General features: G+C 33.9%; 1 protein-coding gene across 9 annotated transcripts in view; it reads left to right on the top strand.

Annotated features, from left to right (window-relative positions):
* The window catches only part of SCAF8 (SR-related CTD associated factor 8), a 337,204-nt gene that overhangs the window by 48,063 nt on the left and 261,192 nt on the right, over window positions 1–27,949 (top strand). For 8 of the 9 annotated variants that reach the window (XR_005214393.1, XM_037820137.1, XM_037820123.1 and 5 more), the window contains 6 exons: window positions 2,564–2,725; window positions 10,859–11,012; window positions 11,911–12,041; window positions 21,039–21,215; window positions 22,316–22,395; window positions 24,061–24,178. Coding sequence is in view for 8 of the 9 variants with exons in the window: in XM_037820137.1 (XP_037676065.1) it covers window positions 2,564–2,725; window positions 10,859–11,012; window positions 11,911–12,041; window positions 21,039–21,215; window positions 22,316–22,395; window positions 24,061–24,178 (822 nt within the window). In the remaining variant the exon portion in view is untranslated. The remainder of the gene's footprint in view (window positions 1–2,563; window positions 2,726–10,858; window positions 11,013–11,910; window positions 12,042–21,038; window positions 21,216–22,315; window positions 22,396–24,060; window positions 24,179–27,949) is intronic. The other variant, XM_037820145.1, reaches the window with a different exon arrangement.

Genomic DNA, 27,949 nt, shown 5'->3' on the forward strand with positions numbered 1-27,949 from the left:
CATTCTCACATTAAGTACAGCAGTGAATGTGTTTGTTTTATGTAACTTTATTCCAAGTAAAATAGGGCATAAAGGAATTTAGAATCTAGTTGGTAGATATTGGATAAAATATTCCTTTGTATCCTAAACAATATTCTTACTGAATGTAAGAATTCATTTGAATTCTTGTAACATCTTGTAATTCAAATGAATCATTTGAATTTTGTTAACATTCTTCCATGTAGAATATGACATAATACTAGAGCATACTTTAATATGAATAATTCTGTGAGCGAAGATACAGTTCGTATCTGTAGCTATTATCTGGCATAGTGCAGAGATAAACCTCGTAATTCAGCTTTACTCATACCTAGAGGGGCTCCATGATCAGGCTTCACAGGGCCTGGTGAACTTCCTAGAAACCTCATGAAGTGTGTTTCTTAAAGGAGGCTCCTAAAATGTTTAAAAGCATTGATAGATTATGTTTTAAAAATTGTGGTAACATATGTATATAACACAAAACATGTATATAACACAAAATCTGCTAGTTTAACCATTTTTAAGTGTATGGTTCAGTGGCATTAATTACTTTTACAATGCTGTTCTCCCATCTCCGTCTTCTTACTAAAACTTTTTTTAACCCAAAACAGAAACTGTACCCATTAAGCAGCAACCCCCTGTTACTCCTCCCCCATTCCCTGGTAACCTCTAATCTACTTTTTCTGTCTCTGTGAATTTACCTATTCTAGGGAAATAATACAATATTGGTTCTTTTGTGTCTGGCTTCTTTCACTTAGCATAATGTTTTCCAGGTTCATCCATGTTGTAGCATGGATCATTGAGCAATATTGTTTGAAGCAGGACTGGAGATGGCATATATTGTGTATGTATATTAGAATCTACAGGAAGGTAGCAACATTATTGCCCTTTTATGAAATAATTCAAGGAGTTAAGCAGAATCTTGTAATAGATACTTGTGATTTGATGCTAAATATGTCTTCATTTTCTTGACTTAATAAAGACCTTAAGGTTAAGTTTCTTAAAAAAGATTTGTTGGAACAAATCAAGTGTCCTCTAGTCTTTTTGCAGAAGGAAATAACTCATTATTGTTTTTGCTGAAAATCCCATTTAGAAACTTGTATAGGTCTCTGTTGTGGGGCTTTGAGGATCCTTTTCTCATTGACTGATACTGGGTCTTGGCCAGGTTTCCAAGGAAAGTTTTTTGAATGAAAGTTTGAGTTAGTGCTGTGTGTGACTTCCAGGAAATTACTTTGGTGAAATATTTACCTAATTAAGCCACACATACACAGACACACACACACACACACACACACACACACACACACAAAACAGAACCTGCTTTGCAGCCATAATTTCCATTTAATTCATTTAAAAATAATTATTCTTATTAAATAAGAATAAAAGATTTTCTTATTCTTTTGGATATGGAAACAAAGTAGGGAGCAGTAAGCTTGTTAGTAAAAGGATTCTTCATTGTGCTCATCTAACTACATAGGCTAGAAAAGCCTGTGGCAAGTAAGTAGGGGACTTGTATGTTCCTCAAATTTGGTAATGAATAAGAAGGTTGAGAATTATTGACCCAGTAGATCTTTTTTATAGGATAGATTTCCAGAAGGTAAATTACATGGGAGAAGGGTATCAACATTTTTTGAAAGTATTCTTGATTGATATTTTGAAATAGCTTTTCATTAAAGAATCTATGAAGTTACTTATTCTTTTAATTTTCGATGTGATTAAAAATTATAATTTTAAAAAATCTTAGCTAATTTGGCAGGCAAAAGAGATACTTCAATTTAATTTACCTTCCTTTTTTGGAATTGGTTATTTTTCTTGTAGATGACCTTTGGGCAGTGATAAGGGGTAGTAAATGAACTTGAGAGAGAACTGAATTTTTATCTTAGCTCAAACTTTTTGTAGATACCTTATATCTCTGTGCTTTAGGTACTTCATGTAACTAAAATCAATTTGAGAAAATTAAATTTAATAAAGTACATAATGCCGCTACCAAATTGCCTGATGGGGGCATGAGATTCATAATAGGCATCTTATTTCTCTTATAGATACGGTGTTTGAGAAAAGTTTTGAAACTTTGGCCTCACTCTATTAAGAATATCATAACTTGCCACTTGTTAATTGTTGTCTTATTAATACAGAAAGCATTTCATTATGTGTTCCAGATGAAGTCTCATGCACCTTGGCAATGCTTTTTCTAGGGCCTTTCTTTCCTGAATTTGCTTATTCCTTCTATGTACTTTTAAAGATCATTAGCCAATTTTTTTTTTTTTTATTTTAAGTATACCTTATTTATTTTGTTTTCTTTGTAGTTTATGCCAGTTTCACAGTACTACTTTGGAATTTAGGGGACAGGCAGTTGCATAGGGGAGCCAAAATAGATTTTTTAAGTGCCATTCCTGAAGACAAATGGTGTAGAATAGTCAATGTCTAAATATTCATTTCCAGAACTTGAGCAGACTTTTTGTATTCAAATAGGATTTATAATGGATTTTCTCTATTAAGAATTTTACCTTTCCATTTCTTTCCCTTCCCACCCTTTTTCCATCAGTGTAAACCAGAATACAAGGTACCTGGACTTTATGTTATTGACTCCATTGTACGACAATCCCGACATCAGTTTGGTCAAGAAAAGGATGTGTTTGCACCCAGATTTAGTAATAACATCATTAGCACTTTCCAGAATTTATATCGTTGCCCTGGGGATGACAAGGTATGCTATTGTTTTTTTTCTTTAAGGAAATACGTTACCCTCTTAATCTTAGAGTCTTTAGAGTATGTTAGTGTTTGACTTTAAATTGTTGTCATTTACTCTTAGTTATTACATATTTGACTATTTAGTTCTCACATTGCCCGTGTTCTTTTTCGTTCTTAGCATCATCTTAAATGGAGAGTGCAGAGTTGTAGTTGATTTTGCTACTTCTTAATTTATCGAAGCAATTGGTGTTGAAGAAACTTAAACTTTTGGAATTATACTAAAAGCTTATGTATTCAGACACACACCTAATTCAGAATTGTGATTACTTGATTCAAACTGTTGCTTACCTTTTCAGTGTTTGTGAAAAAAAGTATTTGCCAAGCAGTAGAAAACAACTAACAACTTATCTTATTCTTTTGTTATAGTAGAGTTTTGTTTACTAGTTGTAGAAACAACACTATTAGGTCTGCTAGATATAATGCATAAATATTTACTGATTTCAGACGCTGTTTTGGAAATTTAGTTCTGCTTTTCTGACGGAGTTAATTGCAATGTTGATTAAGTAGAAGGAGGTAATAATTGATGAAGACTAATGGTTGCTTTAAGGAAGAACTACCAAACTTAAAAGTCTCACCACAAATCTTACCTCATCTCAAGTATAACAAAATTAGGTAGTTTTTATTTTTAATGTCTATTATACACAGTCATTAATCAGAAAAAAAAGTATTGTAATAATGGATAGATATAGAGAAAATTTTATTATGGCATCATTCTTTGTGAACTGTTCCTGGATATGGTTCTTGAAACAGTTTCAAAAAAAAAAAAAATTGCTTTGGTACTTTGATAATTATATGCAGACCAAAAACTGCTTCTAATTTTAAATGACATATCGTAATTGATTCTTAAAATGGGTACCCTAGAATCCCACCTAAAATAACTTACTAATTTGGAATTTCAGGTAAACGTTTTTAAAGTAACTTTAAAACTTTGATTTAGAAATTTCACTAGTTTGGGCTTGGATTCCTGTTAATTGCAGTGAAGATAGTCTTAAATTTATAGACTTGGATACTAATGTCTCTCATTAATGATAGGGGTTAAGGTATTGGGAATTTTTTTTTTTAAACATGGTAGGAAAGTTGTCAAGTGCCCAAGTTTTAGAAGTGAGAAATAGTCAAATCAGAAGGCAGGAAGCATTTTCTATGTAACTGTCACAGGCTTCATTTGAAATACAGGAGTTTGCATGTTAATGTACTTCGGGAAAAGTTTAGAAATTTCTCATATTTGGAAAGATTTAAAGATGAATCAGATTTTTACTCTTGAAAAATTGCTTATTTTACTGTTAAAAGTATATATGTTAAACAAAATACCTTTTTATAGTTAATTTTAGCCTCTCAGAGGCTGAATTTCAATAAATTATTTTTGTCATAATGTTAGTTATTTTATATTTTTTACCTTTGGACACTGCCCCAATCTGTCATTTAATTTTTTTCTCTGATGGAGTAAGTGACATTACAGTAGGCGGTAATTAGTACTTAGTGCTTGTTTATAGAACAATATTATATATACTAAACAGTTTTGAATTAAATTGTTCAGTATCAAGAAAAGTTTTTATATAATCATTCTGCTTTCATCAGTGACCCTATCAGTTTTAGGATACTTTTACTATGACTTAAGTGTATACACTCTTGGTGAAATGTCTATATTTCAGGAAACAAGGTATAAAAGAGTGATCTATTGATGTTTCTTACAGACTATAATAGAACTTCTTGAGACTTCCTCCTTTGGACTATTAAGTTTTTGCCAATAAGTCTGATGCTTTCAAACTCTGTCACACTTTGGCACAACCAAGAGAAACATTTAAATTAGAATTTTGCCTGTTATCATGCACTCACTAAATGCTGCTATTATGATATAATATCTCAGAATTACCAAAGAAATAGAAGTCTGTGGTATCTAGTCTTTCAAGTTTATCACACAAAGAGTATAACAGAAGAAACTGGCAACAGTACAATTAGATTGAGTTTCATATGAAATCTCTTTAGGATCAAGATTAGGGTATAAGTAGTTAAATAGAAGTGTGTTATAGTGTTAAGAACTATAACTAGTAGATAAGACATATCTGCCCCAAGATGCTCCAAAATTGGGAATGATTAAAACATTCCAAATAGTAGACAGTCTAAACAAAATTTGATAGAGTTTGAGAAAAGGGATTTGAGAAGCCTTTCTGGTATACAGTTTCACTTGACACATGGGAAACAGGTTTGTTTATTAATTTATTGACAAAGTTAGCCTAAGGCCAAGGTTAACCAGAAAGGTTATTTAGACAGTAATTATTTCATGAGTTTTATAGCAGCTGCATAGGTATTATGTGACTGGCTTGAACCGTACCAAAAGTACTGCTGAGTACTTTGAATACTAACTAATCCAGAAATGGATTGAGATTTAAAACACACAGAAACTTGACATAAGTGATGAAGTAATCGAAGGAGAAAGGGGATTGGGATAGGAAATGTTGAGACTCTTACAGGGGAGAGAAAAGGACTGACATGGTTCACAGACATCAAATCTGAAGCAAATAAGGTTTTGGTTTGGTTTGGTTTGGTTCTGTGTTTGTTTGTTAAATCTTCATTTTATCGAGATATATTCACATACCACGCAGTCATACAAAACAAATCGTACATTTGATTGTTCACAGTACCATTACATAATTTTACATTCATCACCTAAATCAATCCCTGGCACCTTCATTAGCACACACACAAAAATAACAAGAATAATAATTAAGGTGAAAAAGAACAATTAAAGTAAAAAAGAACACTGGGTGCCTTTGTCTGTTTGTTTCTTTGTTTGTTTCCTTCCCCTATTTTTCTACTCATCCATCCATAAACTAGACAAAGGGAAGTGTGATCCTTATGGCTTTCCCAATCCCATTGTCACCCCTCATAAGCTATATTTTTATACAATTGTCTTCGAGATTCATGGGTTCTGGGTTGTAGTTTGGTAGTTTCAGGTATCTACCACCAGTTACCCAATTCATTAGAACCTAAAAAGGATTTTCTAAATTCTGCATTAAGAGTGCCCACCAGAGTGACCTCTCGGCTCCTTTTGGAATCTTTCTGCCACTGAAGCTTATTTCATTTCCTTTCACATCCCCGTTTTGGTCAAGAAGATGTTCTCCATCCCACAATGCCGGGTCTACATTCCTCCCTGGGAGTCATATTGCTCGTTGCCTGGGAGATTCACTCCCCTGGGTGTCTGATCCCACGTAGGGGGGATGGCGGTGATTTCACCTTTCAAGTTGGCTTAGCTAGAGAGAGAGGGCCACATCTGAGCAACAAAGAGGCATTCGGGAGGAGGCTCTCAGGCACAATTATAGGGAGGCCTAGCCTCTCCTTTGCAGCAATAGTCTTCCCAAGGGTAAATCCTGTGGTAGAGGGTTCAGCCCATCAAACCACCAGTTCCCTATGTCTGTAGTCATGTTAGCAACCATCGAGGTGGGGCAGGCCAATACCCCTGCATTCTCCACAGACTCCTCAAGGGGGCTCTGCATATTTTTTTCCTTGTGTTTTTTGTTTTTTTGTTTTTTTTACCTTTTTTTTTTTTAAATCAACTGTATGAAAAATAAAAAAATAAAATAATTAAAAAAAAAACATACAATAAAAGAACATTTCAAAGAGACCATAACAAGGGAGTAAGAAAAAGACAACTAACCTAAGATAACTACTTTACTTCCAACATGTTCCTACTCTACCCCAAGAAAGTAACCTAATATAGCAACATTTCTGTGAACTTGTTCCTACTATACCCATCAGAAATTAACAGACCATAGTCATTCCTGGGCATCCCCAGAACGTTAAATAGCTTATCTGTTCTTCTTGGATTATTGTTCCCCCTTCCTTAATTGCTCTCTATTGCTAGTTCCCCTACATTCTACATTATAAACCATTTGTTTTACATTTTTCAAAGTTCACATTAGTGGTAGAATATAATATTTCTCTTTTTCTGCTAGGCTTATTTTGCCCAGCATTATGTCTTCAAGGTTCATCCATGTTGTCATATGTTTCACGAGATCGTTCCTTCTTACTGCCGTGTAGTATTCCATCGTTTGTATATACCACATTTTATTTATCCACTCATCTGTTGAAGGACATTTGGGTTGTTTCCGTCTCTTGGCAATTATGAATAGTGCTGCTATGAACATTGTCATGCAGATATCTGTTCTTGTCACTGCTTTCCAATCTTCCGGGTATATACCGAGAAGTGCAATCGCTGGATCGAACGGTAACTCTTTATCTAGTTTTCTAAGGAATTGCCAGACTGACTTCCAGAGTGGCTGAACGATTATACAATCCCACCAACAATGAATGAGAGTTCCAATTTCTCCACATCCCCTCCAGCATTTGTAGTTTCCTGTTTGTTTAATGGCAGCCATTCTAATCGGTGTGAGATGGTATCTCATTGTGGTCTTAATTTGCATCTCTCTAATAGCTAGTGAAGCTGAACATTTTTTCATGTGTTTCTTGGCCATTTGTATTTCCTCTTCAGAGAACTGTCTTTTCATATCTTTTGCCCATTTTATAATTGGGCTGTCTGTACTATTGTCATTGAGTTGTAGGATTTCTTTATATATGCAAGATATCAGTCTTTTATCAGATACATGGTTTCCAAAAATTTTTTCCCATTGAGTTGGCTGCCTCTTTACCTTTTTGAGAAATTCCTTTGAGGTACAGAAACTTCTAAGCTTGAGGAGTTCCCATTTATCTATTTTTTCTTTTGTTGCTTGTGCTTTGGGTGTAAAGTCTAGGAAGTGGCCACCTGATACAAGGTCTTGAAGATGTTTTCCTACATTATCTTCTAGGAGTTTTATGGTACTTTCTTTTATATTGAGATCTTTGGTCCATTTTGAGTTAATTTTTGTGTAGGGTGTGAGGTAGGGGTCTGCTTTCATTCTTTTGGATATGGATATCCAATTCTCCCAGCCCCATTTGTTGAAAAGACCATCATGACCCAGTTCAGTGACTTTGAGGGTCTTAAGAAAGAGCAGTCGGCCATACATCTGGGGGTCTATCTCCGAATTCTCAATTCAATTCCATTGATCTATATGTCTATCTTTGTGCTAGTACCATGCTGTTTTGACAACTGTGGCTTTATAATAAGCTTCAAAGTCAGGGAGTGTAAGTCCTCCCACTTCGTTTTTCCTTTTTAGAGTGTCTTTAGCAATTCAAGGCATCTTCCCTTTGCAAATAAATTTGATAACTAGCTTTTCCAAGTCTGCTATTAGGTTGTTGGAATTTTGATTGGGATTGCATTGAATCTGTAGATGAGTTTGGGTAGAATTGACATCTTAATGACATTTAGCCTTCCTATCCATGAACATGGAATCTTTTTCCATCTTTTAAGGTCCCCTTCTATTTCTTTTAGTAGAGTTATATAGTTTTCTTTGTATAGGTCTTTTACATCTTTGGTTAAGTTTTTCCTAGGTACTTGATTTTTTTAGTTGCTATTGAAAATGGTATCTTTTTCTTGAGTGTCTCTTCAGTTTGTTCATTTCTAGCATATAGAAACGTTACTGACTTATGTGCATTAATCTTGTATCCCGCTAATTTGCTAAATTTGTTTATTAGCTCTAGTCGCTGTATTGTCTATTTCTCAGGGTTTTCCAGATATAACAGCATATCATCTGCAAACAATGACAGTTTTACTTCTTCCTTTCCAACTTGGATGCCTTTTATTTCTTTGTCTTGCCGGATTGCCCTGGCTAGCACTTCCAGCACAATGTTGAATAACAGTGGTGATAGCGGGCATCCTTGTCTTGTTCCTGATCTTAGAGGGAAGGCTTTCAGTCTCTCACCATTGAATACTATGCTGGCTGTGGGTTTTTCATATATGCCCTTTATCATATTGAGGAAGTTTCCTTCAATTCCTACCTTTTGAAGTGTTTTTATCAAAAACGGATGTTGGATTTTGTCAAATACTCTTTCAGCATCTATTGAGATGATCATTTGATTTTTCCCTTTTGAATTGTTAATGTGTTGTAATACATTGATTGATTTTCTTATGTTGAACCATCCTTGCATGCCTGGAATGAACCCCACTTGGTCATGGTGTATGATTTTTTTAATGTGTCTTTGGATTCGATTTGCAAGTATTTTGTTTAGTATTTTTGCATCTGTATTCATTAGGGATATTGTCCTGTAGTTTTCCTTTTTGGTAGCATCTTTGCCTGGTTTTGGTATTAGATTGATTTTAGCTTCATAAAATGTATTAGGTAGTGTTCCATTTTCTTCAATGCTTTGAAAGAGTTTAAGTAAGATTGGTGTCAGTTCTTTCTGGAAAGTTTGGTAGAATTCCCCTGTGAAGCCATCTGGCCCTGGGTATTTATTTGTGGGAAGCTTTTTGATGACTGATTGGATCTCTTTGCTTGTGATGGGTTGGTTGAGGTCTTCTATTTCTTCTCTGGTCAGTCTAGGTTGTTCATATGTTTCCAGGAAATTGTCCATTTCCTCTGCATTATCCAGTTTTTTGCCATACAGTTGTTCATAGTATCCTGTTAAAAATTTTTTTAATTTCTTCGGGATCCGCAGTTATGTCACCTTTTTCATTCATTATTTTGTTTCTATGGGTCTTCTCTCTTTTTGATTTTGTCATTCTAGCTAGGGGCTTGTCAATCTTGTTGATCTTCTCAAAGAACCAACTTTTGGTGATGTTTATCCTCTCTTACTGTTTTTTTGTTCTCTTTGTCATTTATTTCTGCTTTAATCCTTGTTATTTCTTTTCTTCTACTTGGTATAGGATTGGTTTGCTGTTCATTTTCTAGCTTCTTCAGTTGATCCATTAGTTCTTTGATTTTGGCTCTTTCTTCCTTTTTAATATATGCGTTTAGTGCTGTAAATTTCCCCCTCAGTACCGCTTTTGCTGCATCCCATAGGTTTTGGTATGTTGTGTTCTCATTTTCATTCGTCTCTATATATTTAGCAATTTCTCTTGCTATTTCTTCTTTAACCCACTGATTGTTTAGGAGTGTGTTGTTTAACCTCCAGGTATTTGTGAATTTTCTAAGTCTCTGATGGTTATTGACTTCTAATTGTATTCCACTGTGGTCAGAGAATGTGCTTTGAATGATTTCCATCTTTTTAAATTTATTGAGCCTTGTTTTATGTCCCAGCATATGATCTACTCTGGAGAAAGTTCCATGAGCACTAGAGAAGTATGTGTATCCTGGTGATTTGTGATATAATGTTCTATGTATGTCTGTTAAATCTAATTCATTTATCATATGTTTTAGGTTTTCAATTTCCTTATTGAGTCTTCTGTCTGGTTGATCTTGTTTTGGTTCTGTTTTGATTTTCCTTTAAAGGATTGTAAAGGACTTAGGTTTTGGTAAGAAACTGGATAATATAGAACCTTTCCTCCTTTGTCATTTGTCAATGTGAGAGCCAGATTAAGTAATGTTAGTATGCCACTGACAGTTTATAAGGGGAAAGATGTAGTAGAAAGGGAAAAAATGAAAAGAGAGAATGGGGAGAGCAAATGTATATACTTCAGATTCTGTTACTACAGTAGTTTGTCCATCTCTGATTTAAAGTGTCAAGAGGTAATTGTCATTTATGGCACGGTGTTTAGAAAGGAGGTGATTTGAATTAAGTTCGTATACGAGGAAACCTCCCTTGTCCTTAGATCATTTTTAAAATGAAATTCTTTTAATGTCACATGAGATAAGGACTTTGTCCTGAAGTTACTTATTTGTTCAAAGATAAACATGTATGTGCCAAAGTTAAAATTGATCGTAAATATAAATTTAGTGCTGAGATGACTCCTGACTGCCTGAGAGTCAGCCATACTTCTTCAGTCAGCCACACCCACATAGCTCAGAACTGACAGGGAAGATGAAACCTGCTTGCCATTCCTGGCTTCAGCTAAATGTAGCTTTCATTGACCTTGTATGTCTGTCAAAATTAGCATGGTTTTTCTACTTCATCTAAGGTTAGCATGTGCAAAATTATAGAAACAGAATTTTAGAGGGTGAAAGGACTATTGAAGTATTTTAGTTCATCCTTCCCATCCAGTGCCCAAAAAACCACCATGAAATGACTGCTAAAGCTTTGAAAGTAAAAAAATTTAATTTTGTCATTTTTCTTTTTCCTCTAGAGTAAAATTGTGAGAGTATTAAACTTATGGCAGAAAAATAATGTCTTTAAGAGCGAGATTATTCAGCCTCTTCTGGATATGGCAGCAGGGATCCCCCCTCCAGTGGTCACACCTGTTTTGGCCAGTACTACTGCTGCTATGAGCAACACCCCAGGTATGCTGCTTTGATATAGAGTGGTTTTCTAAATATTCTACTCATATTTTTCCTTTTTGGGTGATTATTCCTGTACAAAATAGCAATTTGACAGTGTAGGAGAATTTGTCTAACAGTAGGTCATTGGAAGGAAATGTATTTTGAAGGGGAAAATAAAATCAGAAATTTATATTTGGGTTGTGATTCTAAAGTTTAGAAAGCTATCTTTTTTTTTTAATGTCTCCAGAAACATAAATGCAAGGAATTTAGGAAAACTGATGTGTCAAGTTTTCCCTGATTTAGACTGCCTGTTGTCTCTTAAACTAGCATTCAAATCAATCAATAGTTCCCAACATACTAGAAGAGCATAATATGTATAAGGAACACTGAAAAAATTATTTTAGGGACTCAAAGAATGTTTTAGCAATTATCTCAAAATAAAAGTTTTGTTGAGGTTTTTAAATGGCATTTTGCAATTTTTATTATAGTCTAATAATTACATTTGTTGCATGTTAATATATATTTAGTTTTTGTTGCCTATGTACATATACCCATTTCTGAACAAAAATGTTTTTTTAATATACTGTTTGGTCATTTTCTTAAAATTAAACATTGTAATTTTGAGTATATCCTCATGTGATCGAATTGTCTTCTGTGGCTAGATTTTTAATGGCTGCTTAGTATTGTAGACTTCTTTAAAGTAGTAGCTTAGTAAGAAAGAGTGTGGACAGATCTTCGTGGGGTCTTTTTTTTAACCTATCTAGTTTTGTATTTTAAGTGGTCTATCAAAACGGAGACAATAAAAACATCTGTAAAAATTTGTATATGCTTTATGAAGTGATACAATAAATCCCTTGACCTTTTCAAGCCTTATTTATTTATGTATTTATGGCGGGGGGTGGTGTCTTTTTTTTATAAGGAACTCCTGTGACACCTGTTACTCCAGCCACTGTGGTCCCAGGTTTACCTGATCCATGGGCATCTCAGATAACAAACACAGATACACTTGCAGCCGTGGCTCAGATCTTACAGAGTCCTCAAGGCCAACAGGTGAGCAGCTTTTCTGTTACGTTGATAATGATTTTTCATTCATTATTTTCATAATATGTTGTTTTATAACCGTACTACCTAGTGAGTATGTGGTTTTCTCATTTCAGAAAAAATGGGATCATACTGTATATACTGTTCTGTAACTTGCTTTTTTTTTTCATTTATTAATGTGTTATGAACACTGATGTCATTAAACATTGTTTTGTAAAAAATTAAACGCCAAAATACATCGTTTGTGCCACACATGGTTAGGTGTTACTTCTATCCCACTATCAAGACCATCTCTCTCTTGGAGAAGACCACCTCCTATCTTAGGAGAGACAAACAATAAATAAGTAAACAACTAAGATAGTTGCAGGTAGTGATATATGATTTAAAATAGGGTGAATCTTTTGAGGGAGAGGGATTGGAAGAAGGTAGCAAAGAGAAGGCATCTTTGAGGAACTGGCATTTGAATTGATACCCAATGAAATGGAACTAGCCATGGCAGGGTATGAGGATGGAAAGCAGAGAGAATTTCAGTTAGAAAGGTTCTGAGGTGGGAAGAAGCTGGTATGTTGTAGGACTTGAAGGAAGGCTGCTATGGCTGAGACATAATGAAAAAAGAGAGTTATATTATGTTTGTGAAATTTGAGGAGTGGGAAAAACTGATGTATTTACAGTATTATGAGTATGAATTACTCCATTGTACTTATAAAGTATATTTTTATTATTCAATTTTTTTACGTCTTTCAGTTAAACTTTCTAGCTTTTTTTATATTGGACCTTCATATTTCTTTGATTTATTCTTGTGAATACATTTGAATAGATTTGATTAGTCCCAGTCCAATTTCCCTTAGTTTTTTTTTGTTGTTGTTCTGGGTGTTTCTTTTTTGTTTGTTTTGTTTTCATTTTCCCTTAATTTTTAATTGACTTTCTTTTGTTCCCCGTTAAATCATATTATCTACAACTAATGATAATTTGTGTCCTCAACTTAAGTACTTATAACCCTTATATTTGTCTTGTTTTATTGCACTAGCTGTAAGTTCCAAAAGAGGTTTTTTTAATGCAATTTTATTGAGATATATTCACATAATATACAGTCTTTCGGAGTGTGCAATCAGTTGTTCATAGTCGTGCATTGATCACCACAATCAGTCTTTGAACATTTTCATTACTCCAAAAAATAAAATAAAAATTAGAGTAAAAAAGAACACCCAAAACATTCGATTCCCCTCCTCCCCGCATTGTTCATTTCCTTTTTTTTTCTCACACTGATTGTTTTTTTCTTAATTTCATCAAAAAATTAAGAAAAAACAAACAATAAAAAGACATTTCAAACAAAACCAACACAGAGGAATAAAAAAAACAAATAACCTGAAATAACTACATTGCTTCCAAAATGTTCCTACCCTACCCCAAGAAAATAGACTATAACTCAACAAAGGAATAAGAAAAACAAATAACCTAAAATAACTAGTTTTACAAACTTGTTCATACCATAGCCCCCAGAAATTAACAAACCATAGTCGTTCCTGAGCATTCCCAGAACATTAAGTTTACCCTCCATAACTTACCTGTTCATGGTAGATTATCATTCCCCCTTCACTATGCTGTCTATCGCTAGGTCCCCTACATTCTATAATATAAACCATTAATTTTACATTTTTCACAGTGTTCACATTAGTGGTAACATACAGTATTTCTCCTTTTGTGGCTGGCTTATTTCGCTCAGCATTACGTCTTCAAGGTTCATCAGTGCTGTCATCCGTTTCACGACATCGTTCCTTCTTACTGCCGCATAGTATTTTGTCATGTGTACATACCACATTTTGTTTATCCGCTTACCTGCTGAAGGACACTTGGGTGGTTTCCATCTCTTGGCAATTGTGAATACTGCTGCAGTGAACATTGGTATGCAGATATCTGTCCGTGTCACTGCTTTCAGATCTTCTGGGTATATAATGAGACGTACAGTTGCTGGATCGAAGGGTAACCCTATATCTAGTTTTCAAAGGAACCGCTGGTCTGTCTTCCAGAGTGGCTGTACCATTATGCAGTCCCACCAACAATGGATAAGAGTTCCAATTTCTCCACATCCTCTCCAGCATTTGTAGTTTCCTGTTTGTTTAATGGCAGCCAGCCTAATTGATGTGAGATGTTATCTCATTGCGGTCTTAACTTGCATCTCCCTAATAGCTAGTGAAGGTGAATATTTTTTCTTGTTTTTTTATCCTTTTCTTTTTTTTTTTTTTTTTTTTGCCATTTGTATTTCCTCTTCAGAGAACTGTATTCTCATATCTTTTGCCCATTTTATAATTGGGCTGTCTGTACTATTGTCGTTGAATTGTAGGATTTCTTTATATATGCAAGATATCAGTCTTTTGTCAGATACATGGTTTCCAAATATTTTTTTCCCATTGAGTTGGCTGCCTCTTCACCTTTTTGACAAATTTCCTTTGAGGTACAGAAGCTTTTAAGTTTGAGGAGTTCCCGTTTATCTGTTTTTTCTTTTGTTGCTTCTGCTTTGGGTGTAAGGTCTAGGAAGTGACCTCATAATACAAGGTCTTGAAGATGTTTCCCTACATTATCTTCTAGGAGTTTTATGGTACAGTCTCTTATATTGAGGTCTTTAATCCATTTTAATCCATTTTGAGTTAATTTTTGTGTAGGGTGTGAGGTAGGGGTCCTCTTTCATTCTTTTGGATATGGATATTCAGCTCTCCCAGCCCCATTTGTTGAAATGACTGTTATATCCCAGTTCACTGGTTTTGGGGCCCTTATCAAAGATCAGTCAACCGTATATCTGGGGGTCTATCTCTGAATTCTCAATTCGATTCCATTGATCAATATGTCTATCTTTGTGCCAGTAGCATGCTGTGTTTTTTTTTTTTTTTTTTTGAAATGAATTAAAGTTATAGGAACAGTTGCAAAAACAATACTAACCCCATACACAGAATTCCATCATACCCTGACCCCCCTCCCCTGATAGCTCAATCACCAACTTTAACATGCTTTCACAACGCTATTTCTTTCCATCCCTCCCTCCCTATCATCCATCATCTATTGCTCTGTCTTGTGAACCTATGAGAGCTAGCTGCACACATCCTTGAACATACACTATAATTCACGTATACACTTCCCATGAACAAGAACATTCTTTTATGCAATCCCATTAAGTGCAGCTAAGAAGTACAAGAAATACAACAATGATACAAAGCTTACACTCTGTATTTCCTTTTTCTTATGTCTCAACTGTGTCCCTTTGAGCCACCTGTCCTCTATCCTCCAATCCCATCCAAGTTCATCCTTGGCATTCAATTGTCATCTATTTAGACTGTCTTTTTTTTTTTTTTTTTTCATTTGTGGAAACATATATACAGCCTAAATCTTCCCATTCCACCCCCTCCCTAGCCTTCCGTTAGTGGGATTAATCACATTTAGAATGTTGTAGTGCTCTTTCCCACCATCCATTACTAGTAATTTCCCTTCACCTCAAACAGCAACCCTACACTCATTTCTTAACTCCCCATTGCCCCTTCCCCCATTTCTCTTAACCCAAACTCTACTTTTCATTTCTATGGTTATATTCTCTGATAATTTCTTTGTGTTTACTGTGGGGCTTAAAATTAAACTCTTAAATTCATATCAATCTTGTTTTTCTTTGATACCACCTTCACTTCAATAGGACACATAAACTATGTTCCTATATTCCTCCATTCCCCCACCTTTATATAGTTATCTGAAATTACATATTTTACATTGAGTTCAAAACCACTGATTTGTCCTTAGAGTTTGTGTATTTTATATCATGTAGGAAGTAAATAGTGGAGTTACAGTTAAAAATTATTGACTTCTCTTTGTATTACCATGCTGTTTTGACTACTGTGGCTTTATAATCTTCAAAGTCAAGGCGTGTAAGTCCTCTCGCTTTTTCTATTTTAGAATGTTTTTAGCAATATGAGGCATCTTCTCCTTCCATATAAATTTGATAACTAGCTTTTCCAGCTCTGCAAAGTAGGTTGTTAGAATTTTGATAGGAATTGCATTGAATCTGTAGATGAGTTTGGGTAGAATTCACATCTTAATGACATTTAGCCTTTCTATCCATGAACAAAGAGTATTTTTCCATCTTTTTAGGTCCCCTTCTATTTCTTTTAGTAAAGTTATGTAGTTCTATGTATAGGTCTTTTACATCTTTGGTTAAGTTTATTCCTAGGCACTTGATTTTTTTAGTTGCTATTGAGAATGGTATCTTTTTCTTGGGTGTCTCTTCAGTTTGGTCGTTTCTAGTGTATAGGAACGTTACTGACTTATGTGCGTTAATCTTGTGTCCCGCTACTTTGCTAAATTTGTTTATTAGCTCAAGGAGCTATGTCGTTGATTTCTCAGGGTTTTCCAGATATAAGATCATATCATCTGCAAATAATGACAGTTTTACTTCTTCTTTTCCAATTTTGGATGCCTTTTATTTCTTTGTCTTGTCAGATTGTTCTGGCTAGTACTTCTGGCACATTGTTGAATAACAGTGGCGACAGCGGGCATCCTTGTCTTGTTCCTGATCTTAGAGGGAAGGCTTTCAGTCTCTCACCATTGAGAACTATGCTGGCTGTGGGTTTTTCATATATGCCCTTTATCATATTGAGGAAGTTTCTTCCAGTTCCTACCTTTTGAAGTTTTTTTATTAAAAAAGTATGCTGGATTTTGTCGAATGCTATTTCAGCATCTATTGAGATGATTATTTGATTTTTCCCTTTTGATTTGTTAATGTATTGTATAACAGTGATTGATTTTCTTATGTTGAACCATCCTTGCATGCCTGGAATGAACCCCACTTGGTCATGGTGTCTGATTTTTTTAATGTGTCTTTAGATTTGATTTGCAAGTATTTTGTTGAGAATTTTTGCATCTGTATTCATTAGGGATATTGTCCTGTAGTTTTCCTTCTTGTAGCATCTTTACCTGGTTTTGTTATTAGAGTGATGTTAGCTTCATAAATTCAATTAGGTAGTGTTCCATTTTCTTCAGTGTTTTGAAAGAGTTTAAGTAAGATTGGTGTCAGTTCTTTTTGGAAAGTTTGGTAGAATTCCCCTGTGAAGCCGTCTGGCCCTGGGTATTTATTTGTGGGAAGCTTTTTGATGACTGATTGGATCCCTTTGCTTGTAATTGTAAGTTGAGGTCTTCTGTTTCTTCTCTGGTCAGTCTACGTTGTTCATATGTTTCCAGGAAATTGTCCATTTCCTCTGCATTATCTAGTTTGTTGGCATACAGTTGTCCATAGTATCCTCTTACAATTTTTTGTAATTTCTTCGGGATCCACAGTATTATCACCTCTCTCATTTATTATTTTGTTTATTTGGGTCTTCTCTCTTTTTTATTTTGTCAGTCTAGCTAGGTGTTTGCAGTCTTGTTTATCTTCTCAAACAACCAAATTTTGGTGTTATTTATTCTCTTTATTGTTTTTTTGTTCTCTGTGTCATTTGTTTCTGCTTTAATCCTTGTTATTTCTTTTCTTCTACTTGGTTTAGAATTAGTTTGCTGTTCATTTTCTAGCTTCTTCAACTATTCCATTAGTTCTTTGATTTTAGCTCTTTCTTCCTTTTTAATGTATGCATTTATAGCTATTAAATTTCCCCCTCATACTGCCTTTGCTGCATCCCGTAAGTTTTGATATGTTGTGTTCTCATTTTCATTCATCTCTATATATTTAGCAGTTTCTCTTGCTATTTCTTCTTTAACCCACTGATTGTTTAGGAGTGTGTTGTTTAACCTCCAGGTATTTGTGAAATTTCTAAGTCTCTGATAGTTATTGACTTCTAAATGTATTCCATTGTGATCAGAGAATGTGCTTTGAATAATTTCCGTCTTTTTTAATTTATTGAGGCTTGCTTTATGGCCCAGCATATGATCTATTCTGGAGAGAGTTCCATGAGCACTAGAGAAGAATGTGTATCCTGGTGATTTGGCATGTAATGTTCTATGTATGTCTGTTAAATCATATTCATTTATCAGATTATTTAGGTTTTCAGTTTCCTTATTGTTCCTCTGTCTGATTGATCTGTCTGTAAGAGAGAGTGATGTATTGAAGTCTCTCACAATTTTTGTGGAAACATCTATTGCTTCCTTCAGTTTTGCCAGTGTTTGCCTCATGTATTTTGGGGCACCTTGATTGGGTGCATAGACATTTATGATTGTTATTTCTTCTTGTTGAATTGTCCCTTTTATTAGTATATAGTGAACTTCTTTGTCTCTTATAACATCCTTGCATTTATAGTAGATTTTATCTGTGATTAATATTGCTACTCCTGCTTTCTTTTGGCTATAGCTTACGTGGAATACTTTTTTTCCATCCTTTCACTATTTCTTTGTGTCCCTGTGTCTAAGATGAGTCTCTTGTAAGCAACATATTGATGGTTCATATTTTTTAATCCATTCTACCAATCTGTATCTTTTAATTGGGGAGTTTAATCCATTCACATTCAATGTTGTTACTGTGAAGGCATTTCTTGAATCAGCCATCCTATCCTTTGGTTTATGTTTGTCACATATATGTTTTCCCCTCTCTCTCCGAAAGAGGTTTTAATAAAAGTTACAATGGCTTTAATTCTTACTTTTTCTCAGACTCAAATAGAAATGCCCGTTTTGTTTCCCAATATGATGTTGACTTCGTTTTGAGATAATTTATTCCTTGTTAGGGACATATTCTGCTTTTCCTAGATGATATTGTTTTCATCAGATTTTGACTTAAAATTTTATCGGTAAATATAAATGGTATAAATAATGGTTCTTCTTTAACCAATGTATAATGAATTATATTGATAGAGTTTTTCATAGTGATTCAGCATTGCGATCCTGTGTGTACCTCTTAGAAATTATAACTGATTTCCTAATATAGAACTAGGTAGAATAGTAGGGTTGTGGACTCTTAAAACAGACAAATCAAAAAAGGGGACCGTTCTAGACTTACAAAAATGTTAAACCTGATTAGTCTGTAGAGTGTAGATTAGATCCCATTTGTAAATTTTGGGGACAGTTGGGAAACTGAATATTTACTGGATATTAGTTGACATTATAGAATTACTCTTCTTATTTTGTGGTGATATATTATGAAAATAGTTCATAAAGAAAATGTTCTCATTTTAAAAGATGGCTCTTAAAATATTTTTGGTAGGAGGAAGAATTTTCCAGAGAAATAAAGAGGGAATATGAGCTAGTAATTGGTAGAATGTGACATCAGAGTAGAGGTGAAATCAGTTGCTACTGGTTTTGAACCTGGGTGACTGAAGGAATACCAGTGCTCGCTATTGGGACGAGTGGAACTATCAAAAGAAACTGTTAAAAAATGATGTGTTAAGGAGAAATATGGCATTTTCTCTTTTTTTTCTTTTTCTTTTTTGTCATTATGATTTAGAGAATTCATATCTTTTTGTATTTGTTGGTTTTAATAGTTCTGGTTTTTCCTGAGAGCAGTAACTTAACTCTCATTTTTGTGTTCTTTTCTATTGCATTAATAGCTTTATAGTAAATATTTGATAGTCAGATGATTCTAGTTTGTTTCCTAATCTTGCTACTTTAGCATAGGCATGAAATTACTTTATTTATGGCCACCTTGCATGGTATTTGTTCCTTCTCCCAATGTAAGTTGAGTATAAAGAATATAGATGTCTCAGGAATAGCTTTGCTATATTTATTTCTCTGTTAATTAAGCTGACAATTTTCATGCTTAATGAGGGTTTAGATCTAGATTATGAAACTTACATTTATTCTGGGATGTATATAGGGTTTATTTATCCATGGAGTATCTTCAAGATCTCACTGTTGTGTCTTTAGAGGGCTGGAGAAGTAGTAGGATCAGGAATTGCTTTCAGCTCTTGATGACATCATTCACCTATAATAACTAATTTCCTTAGTCTCAGAATGCCCCAAGGATATCTTTTTTTTTTTAGTTCAATTTTATTGAAATATATTCACATATCATACAGTCATCCAGTGTGCAATCAGTTGTTCACAGTATTATCATATAGTTGTGCATTCATCACCACAATCAGTTTTCGAATATTTTCATTCCTCCAAAAACAAAAAAAATAAGAATAAAAATCAAATTAAAAAGAACACCCAAAACATCCCATTGTCCCCACCCCCCCACCCCCCATTATTCATTTAATTTTTGTCGCCATTTCTCTACTCATCTGTCCATATACTGGATAAAGAGTGTGAGCCACAAGTTTTTCACAATAACACGGTCACACCATGTATACAGTTGTCTTCAAGAGATAAGGCTACTGAGTTGCAGTTCAACAGTTTCAGGTATTTCCTTCTAGCTATTCCAATACACTGAAAACTGAAAAGGGATATCTATATGATGCATAAGAATAACCTCCAGAATGACCTCTCGACTCCATTTGAAATCTCTCAGCCCCTGAAACTTTATTTTCTTCCATTTCCCTTTCCCCTTTTTGGTCAAGAAGGCTTTCTCAATCCTAGGATGTTAGGTCCGGGCTCACCAAGGATGTTTTTTAAAACAAATTTCTTAATTGCCTCCCCCATTTCAGGAATTGTATAATATTAGATGATAAATCTGAGAGAGGATAGCAAAAGTTACTTTTCTGTTGTTGTTTAGAAAGATTAAGTAGTTAATTGATGAAGGAATGGAAAGCTTAGTGAAAAAATCTCAGCTTGTGATGAGTTGTTTATCTTACTGTCTTGTTAAAGTTCTGTAACTTTCCAGAAGCTAGACAAACCTACTAAGGATTGCATTTTATATATGTGTGTGTGTGTGTGTGTGTATGTGCATGTGTGTGTGTATATATATATATACACACACACACATGCACATATGTATATATGGCACAGTCTTTTTTTTTTTTTTTGTAATTATCTGTTGATTTAAGTTGGTATGTATTTTTTGCTTGCTCTCCTAAGAATGTAGAATGATTTTGTTGACTGAAAGTTTTGCGTGGGCATTCTTCATGGATAAAATCTGACATCTCTTTTGTAATAATTTTTTTCTCCCTCCAGCTTCAGCAGTTAATACAGACTTTACAGTTACAACAGCAGAAGCCCCAGCCTTCCATTCTGCAAGCCCTGGATGCTGGTCTTGTTGTTCAGTTGCAGGCTCTTACGGCACAGCTTACCGCTGCAGCTGCAGCAGCTAACACCCTTAATCCTCTAGAACAGGGAGTCTCTTTTAACAAGGTAGAAATTAAGATAGCAAATCTGTTCTGTATGAAATATTAAATTTTATGTGGATTCTCTGTGGATTCTTATTCTATAAATCATATTTTACCATAGAACTGTTTTAATATCTAACTTCTGTATAAAATATTCTAAATTTTAGAAAAGGTTCAAATTTCTGAAAGGAGTTAAGTAATTTTATAATTCCACTAGAAACATTTAAAATATTTTCTTTTGACTAAGATTACTGGTCAGTAAAATTTTATATTGTCAATTGAGGTAAATGATTAGTTTCTCAAATTTCTAATTTCTTTTGTCTGTGCTGTAAATATATTGATTATGGTGTTCTATAATTTTAACCTGCTAAAATTAAAATTGTTCACTATGTAAAAGTTTAAAGAAAAATGTCTCTACAAGTTGCTGCTATACTGTAATGTTATGATAAATTGAGGCTTGACTGTAAAGAATAGTAGTTTTTATTAAGTTGAAAGTCTTTCATGTGTAATATATTTCATGATAGTCTAAATAATCTTGGTTAATTATGTTAATACTAGAATACTTTTTGGAAGTGTTATTCATATTTTCTCATTTCTGCTACTATTACTTTCATAAGAAAATAAACGTTGACTTACTGAATTATTTAGACTTTTGACTAGCGGCTTCTGTGTTTGATTTGTAAGTTAGTCCGACTTAAGTAGCTAGCCACATAAAAAACCTTTAGATTGAGTATTCAGAAAATAGTGTAGCATTCAAAGAAGAGAACTGGATAGGAATAGATCCTTTGATTATAGTCCTAGATGTTTTTAACAAGCTATGTTATGGGCAAACCATGAAATCATGTAAATTTTAGTCTTTTCTACTGGAAAAGTAGAGTATTAGTGTTTATCCTGCCTGTGTCATGATTCCTTGTGTTAGATAAGGTAATACATGTCAAAGTGCTTTAAAGAAAAGTAAAGATCCACAGAAATAAAATGCTTTGCTCTATTATAGTATAATATAAAATGATATAAAATTTACAAATGATAAAAATAAATCAATGGGGCATCACTGACATTCATAGTATTTGTAATTTACATTTGTGTGAAGTGCTTTTTAATTTGTCTTCTGTTTTTTTCCCTTAGAAGTTGATGGATAGGTTTGATTTTGGAGAAGATTCTGAGCATAGTGAAGAACCGAAAAAAGAAATTCCGGCTCCTCAACTGTAAGAATTGTTATGTTTTTCTTTGTAACTTTAATTTTTTTTCCCGTTACTTTTGTAGGCATTGGGTGGGACTTTACCATCTGAATTGTTAGGTATACTTTGAGTAAGTTGGAGTCATTATTTCAGGCTGTTGAGCACTAACTTCACAGTAAGGTAGGAGAATTGCTCTCTTTTGCCTCCCTATCTTGTTCTGTCTTTTCCTTAGATCTTTGCAGATAGTTGGGATACATCAAAGTGCCATATAGGAAAATGATAAATGTTGATAGTTTAGTTATGATATTTTCGGAAACTATGTCAGGCTTTTAAGTTATATAACTCAATTGTGAGAACATTTAAAAGACTAGGGAAGAAGCTTGCTTCTAATACCAGGGGCTTACATACTTCTAGGAAGTTTGCCAAATTCTGGAGACACACTAGACTAATTAGAAGTAAGGATCTGGGTTGTAGGGATATGATATATATGTTAAATGTTTTCTTTTACAGCAGTGATTTTTTTTTTTAAATCAATTTTGCAGAGTCCTAGATTCTGTACAGTAAGTGAGAGGACCAGTGGGGTAGATGATGTGGGAGAATGGGAGAGGGTGGATGAATGAGGGAAAGCCTCTGGGATTCTTATTCCAAACAGGTGTTCTTAGTTTTAGATATTGCGGTATAAAATGTCTTTTGATAAAAAGATTATAGTTGACAAAATTAGAAATTAGTATTTTAGTTTATGAATTGCAGAGTTAGAAGAAAAATTTTAAACCATTTAGATCAATCCCCTGAACAATGTTAAGAATCTCCTTTAAAAGTCCTGAACGGATTTTTTATCCCATCTTTTTTAATGCCTTCTGTTACAAGAAGTTAAATAGTTGTTATTGTTGTATATTCTTTTGTCGAACTAAATTCTGTTTTCTTTATTTTCTACACACTTATCCAAGTTTTGCTTTCTAAAGCAAGGAAACATTTTCTCTATTGAGACCAGCCTTTCAATATTTGAAGATAGGTATTGTTCTTCCCCTTAGGTTTATTTGCTCCAGATGAAATATACTTTTTTTCCTAACGTTTGAAGACTTCTCACCATCCTGATTGCCCCTTTTGGGATGCCCTCTTTTTTGTTTATGTCTTACCCTGTGGCACCCAGAATTCCACGTGTATTACAGGTGTGAATTTGCCAGGGTATAGTTAAATTATTATTTCCTCTTATCTAAACACTGTTGCTGCTAACATACCTCATGTGTGTGCTTTTCTAAAGAAAGCATATTAGTTTATGGTCAGTTGCAACTATAGAATTTACATGTACTCCTTGGTAGACCATTTTCCCCGCTATCTTATATAGAAAGGATTAAAGTGACAATATTTAAATACTTTTAACTGGTTTTATATTTTCATGATATTGTCTTAAAATGTTTCCATGTAATAAATACTAATATATATGTATTTAATAGTACAGGACAGTAATATCAAATCTTCAGCAGAGCATCTCTGACGTTATTTATCAGAATGCTATTGAAGAGCATATTTCTGTGTTAATATATTAATGTTTTGAAGTAACCCATTTTTGATATTGCAAGAGCAAACACTGCAATTTACCATATATTTAATTGGATTGAAAATTTTTGTTTCAATAGTTATTTTCATATTCAGTGGATTTTAAAATATATTTTCATCTGTTTTTCTTTTTAGTCCTCATGTTTCAGAATCTGTGAACAATTCCATTTTTCATCAGATAGCAGAACAACTACAGCAGCAAAACCTTGAACATCTTAGACAGCAGCTCCTGGAACATCAACAGCCTCAAAAGGTTTATAACCCCATCTTGTGGTCTTTAGAGTTAATGCTTCCTGTATTCTTTAAATGGCATTTTTTTCTTTTTCTTTTTTGTCTTAGAATATTTTCTGACGTTTTTATTAGGTACTTTATTTCCTTTCTAAAGTATATAAATATCTCTCCAACTATTTAATGCTGGAAGAACAGTCTTTTCATGACCTTTACTTTTTTTTTTTCTGTAACCAAAAATTGGCAACTTATGAGTACATTAAGAACATTGTAGAAATTTATTTCCGTTATAGGAACTGGAGAACAGAAGATAGAGACGGTGTTTCAGAACTACTACTTAAAATTTCATGTGCTTTCCTTCCTACTCAGTTCTTTGTTAAGCAAGGTGATGATTTTGCTATTGATTATGATGGTGATAAAACAGATTGCTTCCTTTAATTAAGCTACTATCATAGGGCAGGAATTTAATTAGGCACAGTATAGACACTTTGCATTTGATCATCACAAGGTACAAGCATTATGATTCCCATTTGATACCAAGGGAAATTAAAGCTTAGTTAGATTAAACATCCAATGCAAAAGTATACACCTAGTACCATATACCACCGTTCTTAAGACATACCACTATTTTATTATTGATAATTACTAAGACTTTTTAAACACTTCCAATTAAAGTACAGTATGTCATTGATTTGTAAGAATCATGTATTTCAGGGATAAAATGGGAAGAAATGTTGCACCTTAGAATCAATAAAATAAGGTAAATTTTGAGGTAAGATTAAGTGTTATACATCCATTTTCTGCCCTATATGAGAAATAGTTACAGTTGTAAACTATTGAGAATAAGAATGATGGGAAGATCCCTTACCCCCAAAGTTCTCCCTAGTATTCAGAATTTTGGGTACCGCTGAATTTTTTTTAACACAATATCACAAACATTTATTACATGTGAGCAATACATAGTCAGGCAAATGAGATACATGTAGATGGACAGAAAAGATTCTGACCTCAGGTAACCTCTTTAGTAATGGAACATAGACACTCATATGAACACAAGGTAGAATTTTATAATTTTTTTAACAGAGTTACAAATGAAGGAATATTAGAAGTATGAAAGATGGAACAGTTACTTTAGATTGAAGGGATAGCAAACTCTCATGTACTGCTGTGGTCTGAACTTGACCTTTTATGCAAACAGCAAATATAAAATAGGTATTAATGACATTTGCTATGCTGGAACTTGTGCCTGGAATTTTAAGAATGGAATTCCATACCTTGTTTTTTTGTTTTTTAAGTAGTTTTATTGAGGTATATTTACATACCGTACAAAGCATCCAAAGTGTACGGTCAATGGCTTTTGGTATAATCACAGAGTTGTACATTCCATAAATGGAATCTACAATACATACTACTTGTGTCTGGGTTTCTTTAACTTAGCATATTTTTTTTAGTTGTTTTTTATATTTATTTATTTATTTATAATTAAAGTAGTTGTGGGTTTAATAAAAGTCATATAGAAAATGCAACATTCCCATATGCCTCCTTATTGTTAACACTTTGCATTGGTGTAGCACCTTTGTTACATTTGATAAAAGAATATTAGAATATTACTGTTAACTGTAGCCACAGTCATCATCCATAGCAGAGTTTACTGTATTATATAGAGCCATATTTAATCCTCTAGCTTTGACCTTCTAGTAACATAAAGGACCCAAAACTTCCCCTTTCAACCACATTCACATCTGTAATTCATTGCTGTTAATTATACTTGCCGTAATGTGCTTCCATCACCACTATCCATTTGCAGACATTTACAATCAACATAATTAGAAATTCTGCCCAAATTAAGCATCAGCTCCCCATTTGGTACCCCCATTCTATCTTCTAGAAACCTGTATTCTAGATTCTAGCTCACTGAGTTTGCTTATTATAATTAGCTCGTATCAGTGAGATCATAACAATGTTTGTCCTTTTGGGTTTGACTTATTTTACTCAACATAATGTCCACAAGGTTCATCCATGTTGTTGCTTGCATCAGGAATTCATTACTTCTTACAGCTGAATAATATTCCACTGTGTATATATACCACATTTTGTTTATCCATTCATCGATTGATGGACACTAGGGTTGCTTTCATTTTTTGGCAGTTGTGAATAATGCCACTATGAATGTTGGTGTACAGATGGCTGTTTGCGTCCCTGCTTTCATTTCTTCTGGGTATATAATTAGTAGAGGAATTGCCGGATCATATAGCAATTCTATACTTAGCTTCCTGAGGAACTGCCGAAGTGTCTTCCACAGTGGCTGCAACATTTTACATTCCCACCAGCAGTGCATGAGTGTTCCTGTTTCTCTACATCCTCTCCAACACTTGGAGTTTTCTGTTGTTTTTTTCCTAGTAGCCATTCTACAGGCAAATGTTATCTCTTGGTTTTGATATACATTTTTCTAATAGCTAGTCATGTTTAGCATTTTTTCGTTTGCTTTTTAGCCATTTGTATTTCTTTGGAGAAATGTCTATTCAATTCTTTTGCCCATTTTTAAATTGGGTTCTTTGTCTTTTTATTGTTGAGTTGTAGGATTTCCTTATATATTCCAGATATAAAACCTTTATTGGATATGTGGTTTCCAAATACTTTCTTCCATTAAAATGCTTTAATTTTGAGGAATTTCCATTTATCTATTTTTTCTACTCTTGTGCTTTGGCTATAAAGTCTAACAGAACATTGCCTACCAAAAGATCTTGAAGATGCTTCTCTGCGTTTTCTTCTCGGAGTTTTAATATCCTGGCTGGCTCTTACATTTAGGTCTTTGAACCATTTTGAGTTAATTTTTGTATAATGTGTGAGATAGGGATGGATATCCAGTTCTCCCACCACCAGTTGTTGAAGAGAACTTTGTTTCACAATTGAGTGGACTTGGCAGCTTTGTCAAAAATCAGTGGGCCATAGATGTGAGGGTCTGTTACTGAACTTTCAGTTTGATTCCATTGGTTGATATATCTATCCGTGTGCTAGTCACCTGCTGTTTTGACCACTGTAATTTTGTAATCTGTTTTAAAGTCAGGAAGTGTGAGTCCTCCTACTTCTTTCTTCTTTTTCAAGTTGTTTTTGTCTGTTCAGGTCCCTTTACCCTTCCAAATAAATTTGGTAACTATTTTCCGTTTCTGCAAAATAGACTGTTGGAATATTGATTGGAAGTAAATTGAATCTCTACATTGTTTTAGATTTTGTAAATCTTTAAAAACATTTAGTGTTCCAGTTCATGAACACATCATGTCCTATCATTTTTAAATGTCTTCTTTGATTTCTTTTAGCAATGATTTTTAGTTTTCTTTGTACAAGTCCTTTACATTCTTGGTTAAATTTATTCTTAGATATTTGATTGTTGCTATTATAAATGGAATTTTTTTCTTGATTTCCTCCTCATAGTGTTCATTATTAGTTTATAGAAACATGACTGGTTTTTTCATGTTGATCTTGGATCCCACCACTTTGCTGAACTCATTTTTTAGGTCCAATAGCTTGGTTATAGACTTTTTCAGGATTTTCCATCTATAGGAACATACCATCTACAAACTGGGAGAGTTTTATTTCTTCCTTTCCAATGTGGATGCCTTTTATTTCTTTTTCCAGCCTCATTTCCTTGACCAGAACTTCTAGTACAATGCTGAATTATAGTGTTGTCCGTGGGCATCTTTCTTTTGTTCTAGATCTTAGAGGGAAAGTTCTCAGTCTTTCACCATTGCGTATGGTGTTAGCTGCAGGTTTTTCATATATGCCCTTTATCATGTTC

The sequence above is a fragment of the Choloepus didactylus genome, chromosome 2 (assembly GCF_015220235.1).
Source record: "Choloepus didactylus isolate mChoDid1 chromosome 2, mChoDid1.pri, whole genome shotgun sequence".
NCBI classification, from domain to species: Eukaryota; Metazoa; Chordata; class Mammalia; order Pilosa; family Megalonychidae; genus Choloepus; species Choloepus didactylus.